Consider the following 12,006-nt stretch of genomic DNA (forward strand, 5'->3'; position numbering starts at 1 on the left):
TGTGAGCCACCATGTGGTTGCCGGGAATTGAACTCAGGACCTTTGGAAGAGCAGGCAATGCTCTTAACCTCTGAGCCATCTCTCCAGCCCCCTGTTTTCTTTTTTAAAAAAATTAATAAAAAAGAAGGATTTCTCTGAACAACTTGGCTGCTTTTACCAGTTAAAATCTTCACAGCGTGTTTTTGTCCAAACCACAAGTTGCCTGGGAGACTGTTGTCTTTTATCCGTGAAGTGAGCACATACTTTATGCTTGCAAAGAGAACGTAAGAGAATTCACAAATTGGCCATTGTTTAAAATGTATTGTTGTGTACTTAGGACAAGCATGAATGCATTTTGAGCCGTTTTCGTAGAGGAGCATGTTTATTCCTGTCAGTCTGCTGCTTCCAGAGAGGCCTGGCACGGAACTGACACGCCCCTTGCACAGTGCCCACACTGCCTTGTCTAGGATGTTGTGCTGCAGCAGGCTGCTGGTCCTCTACTCACAGACGGGTCTGCTGCCGCTTTGCTTAGAGTGCGGAGCCTCTGAAAGACGTTCTGTATGGCTCAGGGAGAATCATGGGTTTTCAGATATTCGCATCCGGCCTGCCTAGTGAAACCTGGCCAGTCTGCTTTCTTGCTGTCCACTGAGAAGGCGAATTTATCATAACGGTTTTCATACTGTTTCCTCTTGAGACTGCCACCTACTGCATATAATAAGTGCTTGTTTCTGTGCTGGCAGGGAGATGGCTGTGGGAGTTTCTGGACTGAGTGCAGGGCTCTGGTGGACCCTTTTTGAAGAAGAAAAGGCATGATTCATATTCAAAGGCTAGCATGGCATTTGATATTCACATGTATTGTTGGGTCAGAGGGCATTGTTTGTGTTTTAACCTTGCCATTAATAGAGACCCAATAGAAGAATTTATAGTTACGTTTGTGTCAGTGCTGAACTGGAAGCATGGCATCCATAAGTTTAAGTGGTTTGAGAACACTAAATTTCTAGTATATTTAATGTAATTTCTTGGGGGATTAGTTTTCTATATAAAACTATCTTATAGTACATAGACATTTTTAATACCTACATTTTCTAATTTGAGTATTTAAAAAAAAAAAACCATACACAGGTTAGGGCTGAGGAGATAGTTCACTGTTAAAGGCATTTGCCATCAAGCCCTAGGACTGAATTGCATCCCTGACACCCACTTGACAGAAGAGAGCTGACTCGCACAAGTGGCCCTCTGGCCTCCATGTCCAGGCTATGGAACGCTCATGCTCACACACATGAAAATAAGTAATTGTAATAGAAATTTTAAAATAAAAATAGCAAGTTTAGTGTCCCTTCCTGCCCATTTTCTTCTCTTCTTCTACCACTTCCTCTTATTTTTAGTAGATAGAGTCTCGCTATGTATTGTTGCCTGGCCTAGCACTCTCTGTAGACCAGGCTACTTTCAAAGTCAGAATGGAGATGTACCTCCTTTGTCTCCTGGGTGCTGGAATTAAAGGGGTGTGCCACTACATCCTGCCTCTTGCTTTTTAAAAATAAGATTTAGCTTATTTTCATTTCTTTGGGAAAATAGTGATCTTACTTTATATAATTTTTAAGTGATATCTTTAATACACTTCCCTATATTTTTAATGTGTAATGGTCTGATGTGGTTGTTAAGAAAATGACTGCTTGGAATCATAAATTAAAAACTATAGGACTGTTTTTATTTTCAGATTTATCCTTTGTTTTTTACAGAACATTAGCCCTGATCAAACCAGATGCAGTATCAAAAGCTGGAGAAATAATTGATATGATAAACAAAAGTGGATTTACTATAACCAAACTCCGAATGATGACGCTTTCGAGGTAACCAATGCGATGCACATTTTCAGTTATGTAATGTCCTTTTTCTTACCCTTCATTCTTTATGTAAACAAAAGCACAAAACAAAGAGTCCACAGGATGAAACAAAAGCCTTTCCCTGGATGGCAAATATAGACCATCACGACGAAGGAAGCAAGATAATAGATAGATAATCAGCTAATTACAAAACGGCCTAACTCTAAGCCACTAGAGGTTGTCAGATCTACACAGCCCTCGTTTAACCGTGTTGACTTCCGTTGCTCTGTTTGCTTTCATAATATCAGTTCTTCATATAATCTCTTCTATGTAAAAATAATGTACTTTATGAAAATAATAGAAGATGCGGTCATCTAACGATTTCTAGAAGTGTTTATTTACATTTAATCCATCTTAGTGTATATGCCAATATGGCTGTTTACCTCTCTAAAAACAATATTACTTAACCTAATGTAGATATTTTTTGAAGTATTTGATGAAAATAAGACTTATCCTAATAAGCTTTTTCTATTACAAAATAATTGTGACTCTAGGATAAAGTTGTGTTTATCTTGGGAATGGTAACAAAGTATTCACAGTGCTGGGCAAAGAACAGAGAAATGCGACTCCTTCTCTTCAGCACCAGTGTCCCCCCAGTTCAAGGCAGGACAGAAATAAATGATGTGACGTAGCGCATAGCAACGTTTTGGTCAGTGATGGACTGTGTGTGACAGAGGTCTCATAAGATGCCGATGGAGGTGAGAATGTGTGGTCACCTAGTGATATTACAGCCCTTATCTGGAGTACAGCTTTATCACTTGAGGGGATGCTGGTGTAAACAGGAGCTGGAGCTTCTATCGTGTAAAAGTAGAGCAGAGTAGGCAATACTTAGTAACAAACGACTCATGCTAATATTGACAGGTCCAGTGTAGGCAATGACAGCAGCTCCGAGTACATGTTTGCAGTGACTGTATCATGCCCAATAGATAACATTTTGCAGCCCATCTTCCTATCTTCCATTTCTTACATTCTTTCTACTCTTCCTTCTGTGATTTTCCCTGAGCCTTAGAGTGGATGGTATAAATATCTTACCTAGGGCTGAGCAGTCTCCTGTCTCGTCTCTTGGTACCCAAGCATCGTGGGATCTTTGCATTCATCACTGTTCACTGGAAATAGGCTTGTCTGAGCAAGGCTTGTGAGAGCAGCATTTGTCCATGGGAGTAAACATAATTGCACAGAAGATACTTTGACATCATGTCAATTTAGTTAAACAACAGCAGTGGATTTCCCACAGTGCTCTATAACCTCCCTAGCTGTGGATGATAAAAGATCTTAAAAGCATTGAATACAAAATTAATTCTCAAGTCTAAAGATTGTGGGGTTTGTTTGTTTGTTTGTTTGTTTGTTTTTGCTACCAAATACTTGTAATTTATTTGCAATTAAAAAAATAGCTGAGGGACTGTAGAGATGGCTCGTTAGTGAAGAGCACTGGCTGCTCTTCCAGAGGACCCAGGTTCAATTCCCAGTACCCATGTAGTGGCTCACAACCATCTGTAACTCCAGTCCCAGGGGCTCTGACACCCTCTTCTGGAGCTCTAAGAGTACTGTATTCCTATGGTAAACAGATATACAGCTAAATCCTGTACATTTAAAATCAACAAAGATTGCCAAAAAATTGGTTGATGTTTATATATATTTGTTACAAAGTATAAATTCTTTTTAAATTCAGCAAGAAAGCTGCACAATTGTAAGAAAGACACCTGATTTTGGTAGGGGAAAGAAAGCTTTTTACACCTTGAAGCTTACTGGATCAGATTATAATAAATTTTAATGGAAATGCAGATTTTAATATATATAATTTGTCAAGTGGTTTTAAAAAATACAAACGTAAAGAGCTTTTCCTTGAAGAGTTCTTACTAATGACTATGCAAAAACTAGTAAATTAGAACCTGAAGGGGCTTGAGATGGTGCTCAGCCCTAGAGCACTCTGTACAGGAGTGAGGTTCTAGGTTTATCCCCAGTTCATTCGTTCCTTTTCATTTTATTTATGCCCTGGCAATGCTTACCCGTTTATCGCGGTTCTCCAGCTGTTCCTACCCTGGGCAATCCTAGACGCTTGTGTTGTCATACCCAAGGCTCCACAGTCTTCCTTTATGCTGTCTATTAAGCGTTTCTTAGATCTTCCTCTTCATCTTATCCCGTGCACCCCTCCAAGCAGTGCTATCTTCGGGTGTCTGCCACCATCCATTCTCATAACAAGGCCGAAGTATCTCAGGCGCCATTGCTGTATCCTGTAGTTTACTTCGTTGTTGCGCAGCCTATCTCTTTGTGTGACGCCTAGAATCCTCCGGAGACGCTCCATCTCAGATACACTCAGTGTTGTTGTTTATCCCCAATAGATGACAAAAAATAAAATAAGCTGTAGCCAAAATTCTAAAACTTGAAATTAATTCTAAGTTTTGAATTAGAAGATTTCTCTTCATTTTTTTAATGTAATTTGTTTGGACTTTAAATAGCAAACGTTCTTATTGCTCGGATATTTAGCACTGTATTGAGAATGCAGTGAGATGCTGATGAAGTGGAAGATGGATAAAGTGTAACATCAATAAAAAAGTAAACATCATCTTATCTAATTTTATATCTCAGCATAGGAATATGCTATTTGGCGAAATAAAAATTTGGTGAAAAAACAAAGTTAATTTGTTTGCAGATCAAATGTATGTGTGTTTTAATCTATATTTTATTAACATAAGCTAAAATAACTATTTCCAGTAACCTTAACTATTGTATTTTGCTTATTTTATAGGAAAGAAGCCACAGACTTTCATGTAGACCACCACTCAAGGCCTTTTTATAAGTAAGTACTTAGCTTCAGAACCAAAATTGTTTTCCCACTAACTTCTATTAGAAAGACTTCTTATATCCACCACTAAATACTTGACCCTTAATCAGAAACAAATGGATCACTTATTTAAGTTTTAAGAAACATCCTTTTATATTTCATTGAATTGAAAATGTGTTTGTAATCATATTTTATGCTGGGAATTTTATTGTGCTTTTAAGGTCTTTGTTTGGTATATTTTGGTATTGTTTTATAATTTTTTATTTGTTTGTTTATTATGTATACAGTATTCTCAGTATTCTGTCTGCATGTGTATGCCTGCAGGCCAGAAGAGGGCACCAGATCTCATTACAGATGGTTGTGAGCCACCATGCGGTTGCTGGGAATTGAACTCAGGACCTTTGGGAAAGCAATCAGTACTCCTCACCACTGAGCCATCTCTCCTGCCCCTTTATTTATTTTTTTTTAAAGAAAGCAAACTCTCTTTTTTCATTTTACATACCAATCCCAGTTCCCACTCCCTTCTCTCCTCCCATTCTCTCCACCTACCCCCCTCCCCATTTTGGTATCTTTTACGTACAATGCAGTATCACAATATTCACTCCTGTCATAGTGGGTGTAGATCCTTCTCCTTCTACATGCTATCTCCTGGAAATGCTCTTCTAAGTGGAAAGGAGAGAGAAGGTAGTGTAAAACAGTCATAAGGTAACGGGCCTGGCACCCTGTCCTCCTCCTCTCTTTTGCCTCTGCTTAAGAAAGTGAGGGACTGGGATGTCACTCTTTTCAAGTTACCTTTACCGTTGCTGCCGTGTGCACATGAAGAGATAGAAAAATGAAATGAAGTGTCAGCTTTCCTTCCCAGGGAACTGGGACTAAGGCATAAACTTTCAACAAAGCCCCGTGTGTGTGGTCGATCATTTAGTATATCATAACCCAGAGTAGTTTCTGCTGATACAGGGCTAGTGTTTGAAGGCCTGCTGACAGTCTTTTTCTTTCTCACACTGATTTAGAGTTGTCACTCTCTGCGTTGAAAATGTTACAAAATGTAATGCTCATTACTTTGTTATTGTACAGTTCTACCCGACTGCCAGGATAAACCATATGAAAATAAAAAGGGAATCGACTTTGTCCTGCTTAGAGTACTGGGAACGCTTAGGTCAACACTGTGCAGTTTAAGTTGATGGAATCATCAGAATTCAGCAGGCCTCTCTTTTCCCCTGCTAACGGTAGTGCACTCCGTTCTTGAGGGTTTGGCACTGCCCATGTCGCTTCACCGTGCCCAGAAACTCTGGTCCCTGAAATTAATGATGTCATTGTTAAGGCTGATGTCCAGATTGACAGAGCAGAGAAGTAATTCAGGTTTTCCCTGTTTCCTAGCGAACTGATCCAGTTTATTACAAGTGGTCCGGTTATTGCCATGGAGATTTTAAGAGATGATGCGATATGCGAGTGGAAAAGATTGCTTGGACCGGCAAACTCTGGGCTAGCTCGCACAGATGCCCCTGGAAGCATCAGAGCCCTCTTTGGGACAGATGGCATCAGAAACGCGGCTCATGGCCCCGATTCTTTTGCATCTGCTGCCAGAGTAAGTCGTTTTGAGAGCTATTTTTCTTCTGTTTTGTTTGGGAAATTGTTTTATGTCAGAATAAAATATTTCTCCCGCTGAGGACTTTGGGAGGATTAGAACAGCTGGTGTAGTAGTGGTGAACAGCTACAGGATCGAGTGGTTCACGTGGTTCAGAAGATCACGTGGCTCAGAGACACGCCTCCTTTTAAATCAGTTGTGTTGGTCACAGTTGAGCGCAGTTTTCTTCAGATCTGACCCTTGATCCCACACTTCTTTCTGTAAAGGCTTAAGTTGCTGACCCTCATGTTTGTGACTGAATTCAATTAAGAATACTAGTGTACAGATCTGTGGTAGGTATTCCAAAAGAAGGCTTCCTTTGAGTAGTCTGTTTGTAGTTCAGACAAGCACTGTTGGCTAAGTAGGGGTCTAGGAGAGATACTAGAAACACGTGGAAATGCAGCTTGTGTAAAAATGCAAGAACTCTGGGCCTTGGGCCTACAAGACGGCTTAGTGGGTAAAGGCACTTGAATCAATACCCAATGTCCCGAGTTTGTTAACTAGACCTCTATGGTGGAAGGAGTGAATTTATTCTCTGTGTTCTCTGGCCTCTGGCCATGCACATACACACTGCATGTATACATAGGTAGGTAGGTAGGTAGAAAGACAGACAGACAGATGTAAGAAAAATTTCAAAGCAGAAATTTTTGTTAACAACAAAATAAAAATTATCCCGTGAGCATCTTGTTAGAAGATTGGGTTTGAGTGTTTCTAACAGCTTATTTGTAATTGCACAGACTAGAGATAGCTCAAATGTCCATCAGATGAACAATGAACAAGCCATGCTGCAGCCATCAATGGCATATTATTGTCTGAGAGAGAGAGAGAGAGAGAGAGAGAGAGAGAGAGAGAGAGAGAGAGAGAGATGAATGAAGTATTACAGGGAGTGAATCTCAATATTTTGAATAAAAAAAGCTAGAAAAAATAGCATTATATAACTCTATATACAATTATAAAAATTCATTTTTAGTGACAAAAGCAGGTCATCAACAACAATAATAATAATTATTCTTTTTAAATAGTCTGCCAACAGGATCACTGAGATATACAGTGTTTGGGTAGATTCTCCTCCTCCCTTTTGCTTATGTTTTAAAAAAGTATTTACACATCAAAATAGAAGGGAGACCATGAGAGAAGAGGATGGGAAGACAGGAACGAGTAAGGGGGAGGGGGTCATGTGGGGCTGGCTAGGATCACAGCGTGTTTGACTTCTATGAAAATATCCCATGAAGCCTATGGTTCTATATAATTAGTGTACGCCAATAAACTATGAAAGTTCGCTAGTGTAGTTTTGATTTATCTTATTGTAATTCTGAGTCATGGTCTCACTCTGTAGCCGCAGTTGACCTGGAACTTACGCCATAGTGAGGTGGCTTGTACTGGCAGTGGTCCCCCTGCCTCTGCCTCCTGAATGGTAGGCTTCAGTGAGAAGAAAATACTAACTCTGTGGCAGGTTTTGGTTTTGGTGTTTGGGGAGCTACAGAGCTCTGCACGTTGGTTCTGTTTTTTCAAATTTATAATCTGATTGATGACAAGTGACGGCTGTGACAGATGCTTGGTGTTGATTGGGAGCATCAGGAAAAGCTCGCTAGAGGTGATAGCATTTCGCCATTTCTTCGTTCACTGGCAGATGTTTTGGAGTGTGAACAGAGGTTTTTATGGAGAATATCATGGAAAGAAAAGTGCTAAAAGCTTAGGGACACCATTTAAGTAATTAAAGACTTGACAAATGTGAACATCTTTGTGGTTCGTTCAGATTACTGATTTCTAGTTTAATGAGCCGTGATTAAAGCAAATAGCCACTGTGTGAATCAGGTCATATTATAGTGCTCAGTTTGATTTGTAATAGAACTGTTGTGAATTATTGTTATTAACTGTAATTCTCAGACCCCCTAAACAATTTTTCTGTTTCTGTGAAGATGTGCTTGTTTTAACTTTATTTTATATATTTTATTTTTATTTTTTTAAAAATTTATTTATTTATTATGTATATAACATTCTGCCTCCATGTATGCCTGAAGGTCAGAAGAGGGCGCCAGATCTCATTAGAGGTGTTTGTGAGCCACCATGTGGTTGCTGGGAATTGAACTCAGGACTTCTGGAAGAGCAGTCAGTGCTCTTAACCACTGAGCTATCTCTCCAGCCCCTATATATTTTATTTTTAAACTTAATATTAATCTGTATTTGCGAACTATACTTTGGGGAAAGTAAGAACTTCATACTGTTTTTTTCCAACTCTCAGAATTTATTGAAACCTTGTCACTTATGATAGAGGCCACACAATGACGTCTTCGCATTGCTTTTTTTACTATTTGCATGTTGCTCTGTCTGTTAAGTGCTGAAATGGAGCTAAGTTACTCAGTTTTTCAAATTCACATTTAGAAAATTTGAAAAATAAAATTTATATCATGAAACTTTAAAAGAAACCTCCAGAAATATTCTGTAAGTTTCAGATAAGAGATCATCCATGTCAAAATCCCTTTTCTCATCTTTCTGTATCTGTAGGAAATGGAATTATTTTTTCCTTCAAGTGGAGGCTGTGGACCAGCAAACACTGCTAAATTTACCAACTGTACCTGCTGCATTGTTAAGCCCCATGCCATCAGTGAAGGTACGTGCCCTGTTGTAAATGTTTCATTAATAGAATATTTTGTTAATGTTTGTTTTCTTGCTGTGTTTTACATGATGAAATTCAAGTATACTTTAATATTTCAGTCTTTTCTTTGAAGGCACATTGGTCAAGGCAACAGTTAAGGAGAAATCTGTCTAAATTCCTGTCTTTATTTTGGTATCTGTGCATTCTTAGTGGTTGTCCCTTTAGCTATTGGTCATGGCCATGCTCATTCATGCTATGCTCAGATTTTGCTAGAAGTCTTTCCAACCACAGAACTGGGTTTCATTCAGTTCTCTCTCTCTCTCTCTCTCCCTCTCTCTCTCTCTCTCTCTCTCTCTCTCTCTCTCTCTCCAAGGCAGGGATTCTCTGTAGCTTTGGAGCCTGTCCTGGAACTAGCTCTTGTAGACCAGACTGGCCTCGAACTCACAGAGATCCGCCTGCCTCTGCCTCCCGAGTGGGATTAAAGGTGTATACCACCACCTGGCCACTCAGTTCTCTTAATTAGCACTCCAGAGCAGATCTGAAGCATTGTGTATAGGGCTGGAGAGACGGCTCAGCAGTTACGTGCGGTTGTTGTTCTTGCAGAGGACCTGGGTTTAGTTCCCAGCACCCGCGTGCTGGCTCATAGTCATCCACAGCTCCTGTCCCAGGAGATCTGATGCCCTCTTCTGACCTTGAGGGCACCAGGCATGCATGTGTTGCACATACCTACATGCAGACAAAGCACTCAAACACATAAAATAAAAAATTAAACAGTGACTATTACCCCAGAGCACATCTTTCCTGAGAAGGTTGAAGATATTCCCTCCAGTTCTCTATATCTGAAACAGTTCTTTGACAGACATTACTACCCATATTTGTATGTCTCTGTGTATGTATATAGACACACACACATAAGTGTATGTGCCTGTGTACACTGAGAGTGCAAGCTTACTTCTTGCTTCTGTTTCCTCATGTGTTTGAGTCTATTGTGTACATCTATCTCTGTCAGTTACTACATGTTGTTTTGGGAATGAAAGCCTAGGCAGTTTGGATGCTCACCTTACTAAACCTGGATGGAGGTGGGCGGTCCTTGGACTTCCCACAGGTCAGGGAACCCTGATTGCTCTTCGAGCTGATGAGGGAGGGGGACTTGATCAGGGGAGGGGGAGGGAAATGGGAGGCGGTGGCGGGGAGGAGGCAGAAATCCTTAATAAATAAATAAAATTTAAAAAAAAAAGAAATTTAATTTAAAAGCTATTCCTTGGCCGGGCAGTGGTGGCGCACGCCTTTAATCCCAGCACTCGGGAGGCAGAGGCAGGAGGATCTCTGGGAGTTTGAGGCCAGCCTGGTCTACAAGAGCTAGTTCCAGGACAGGCACCAAAGCTATACTGAGTCATATGCAGAATTGAGTATAGTTTTTATGTATTCTAAGCATACGTCCAGTAGAGAAACTTGAAAATATACCTATTACCTGAACAGACATGGTGGTCCACACTTGTAATCCTAGCACTCTGAAGTCTAAGACCGGCCAATCATGTTTGTAAGTCATACTGAGCTACATGGTGAGTTTGAGACCAGCCTGGACTACATATAGCAAAATCTTCTTACAAAACACAATAACTGCTTCCTAATACCCGAATTTTCTTTGTATTTTGATGTGGTTTTTTCTGCATTTGTGTGTGCATATATGATACATACATATGAGCATAATTAGCTGAGATGTGTTTATATTCTGTTGCTCTAATTTATTTTTTGTAAGCATTTTAGATCTTTCTTTGAGGCATTATGAATATTTTAATTACTGATTGAATATTTCTTAATAATCCAATGTATGATGTTTGTATACTTGGATTGTTTCTAGTTTTTTTTAATTAAGAATAACTTGCATCTTCTCTTATGTTCTTTTCCTTGTTTTAGTTTGCCTTGTCCATCTTTGATGTGATGGTTTTTGTTTTATCTTATTATTTTTGGGGGGTTTTATTGTTGTTGTTGTTGTTATCTCTTAGAAGCCTGTTCTTTTCTAATAAGAGACAGAAAGGGAGTGGATCCTGATAGGAGGAGTGGTGGGGAGGAACTGGAAGGAGCCAAGGGAGGTGAAACTGTAATCAGGATATTCTGTATGAGAACAAAAATCCATTTTCAATAAAAAAAATAAAGATTTTGTAGAATATCTCTCTACATAAATATTTGATGGTTTTTCTAATCATTTCCTCTGGCTTCATTTTTAGAAGTCCTGTTATTGGTTGAAAGGATATGAACCTTAAACATCTTATACATAATTAATGCATCTTTAATTATTTAGAAAGTGCTGTATTATTATACTGGTCTTTAGGAACATAATTGTGGGACATTCCCACTCAGGATGGATAGTAAACACGTGTGTTAGTTCCCACTGTGTCATAGTTAATGGTGCATTTCCACACATGATGGGTAATGAAGACATATGTTAGTTAGCGCTCTGCCAGATAGCAGACTGGCCAAGACGTTAAATCATCTCTTTGCATGAGCAGAGCAAGGACGCCTTGTAGGTAGAGTCGTCATTCTTTTCCAAGTAAGCTTGCTGGAGTCGCGAGAGATTCACATTGTTTTCTTTAATGTAGAGTAGAAATCCCAGGATCCAAACTATTCTGTTCTGGTTGTGTTTGTTTGTTTGAGACAGTCCCATTTCAGCCAGACTGGTGTGAAGCTTACTGTGTAGCTGAGAATGACCTTGAATTTCTGATCCTCCTGTCTACTGAGAGTGCTGGCCTAACAGGCACCTGCTGCCATGAATACTTTGTGTTTTCTAATTTTCATGTTCTCAACATCAGCAAAAACAAACGTCACATGGTTGGTAGATTTTTACAGGAAATGATAGCAATTAGATGTCCTCTGTGGTACTAGTGAAGTATAGTCTAAAGTCGCATATCAAATTTATTACTATATTCATGTGCTCCCTAGAAATTGCTGGTTAATGCTGCACTTACGTTTCCTGCCTAGAATATATGCAAATGTGCATGTACATACACACATATAGCTGATATAACACATATACATCCCCAAGGCTGTTTGTATGTATATGTATGATGTACATACTGGTTTTTCTGCCTTGGAGTGGCAGGCATGAATTTATAAATGCTATGTAAAATTTTTCTTCGATTTT

At 39.4% G+C, this 12,006-nt stretch overlaps 1 protein-coding gene across 7 annotated transcripts in view; it reads left to right on the plus strand.

Moving 5' to 3' along the window:
• Positions 1-12,006, plus strand: part of Nme7 (NME/NM23 family member 7) — a 142,993-nt gene that overhangs the window by 38,249 nt on the left and 92,738 nt on the right. For 6 of the 7 annotated variants that reach the window (XM_005363997.3, XM_013352520.2, XM_013352523.2 and 3 more), the window contains 4 exons: positions 1,719-1,829; positions 4,609-4,659; positions 6,022-6,229; positions 8,774-8,879. In XM_005363997.3, coding sequence (XP_005364054.1) covers positions 1,719-1,829; positions 4,609-4,659; positions 6,022-6,229; positions 8,774-8,879 — 476 coding nt within the window. Of the gene's footprint in view, positions 1-1,718; positions 1,830-4,608; positions 4,660-6,021; positions 6,230-8,773; positions 8,880-10,343; positions 10,461-12,006 lie in introns of those variants that run through there. The other variant, XM_026787623.1, reaches the window with a different exon arrangement.

Source organism: Microtus ochrogaster (genome assembly GCF_000317375.1).
Source record: "Microtus ochrogaster isolate Prairie Vole_2 chromosome 6 unlocalized genomic scaffold, MicOch1.0 chr6_random_2, whole genome shotgun sequence".
NCBI lineage: Eukaryota > Metazoa > Chordata > Mammalia > Rodentia > Cricetidae > Microtus > Microtus ochrogaster.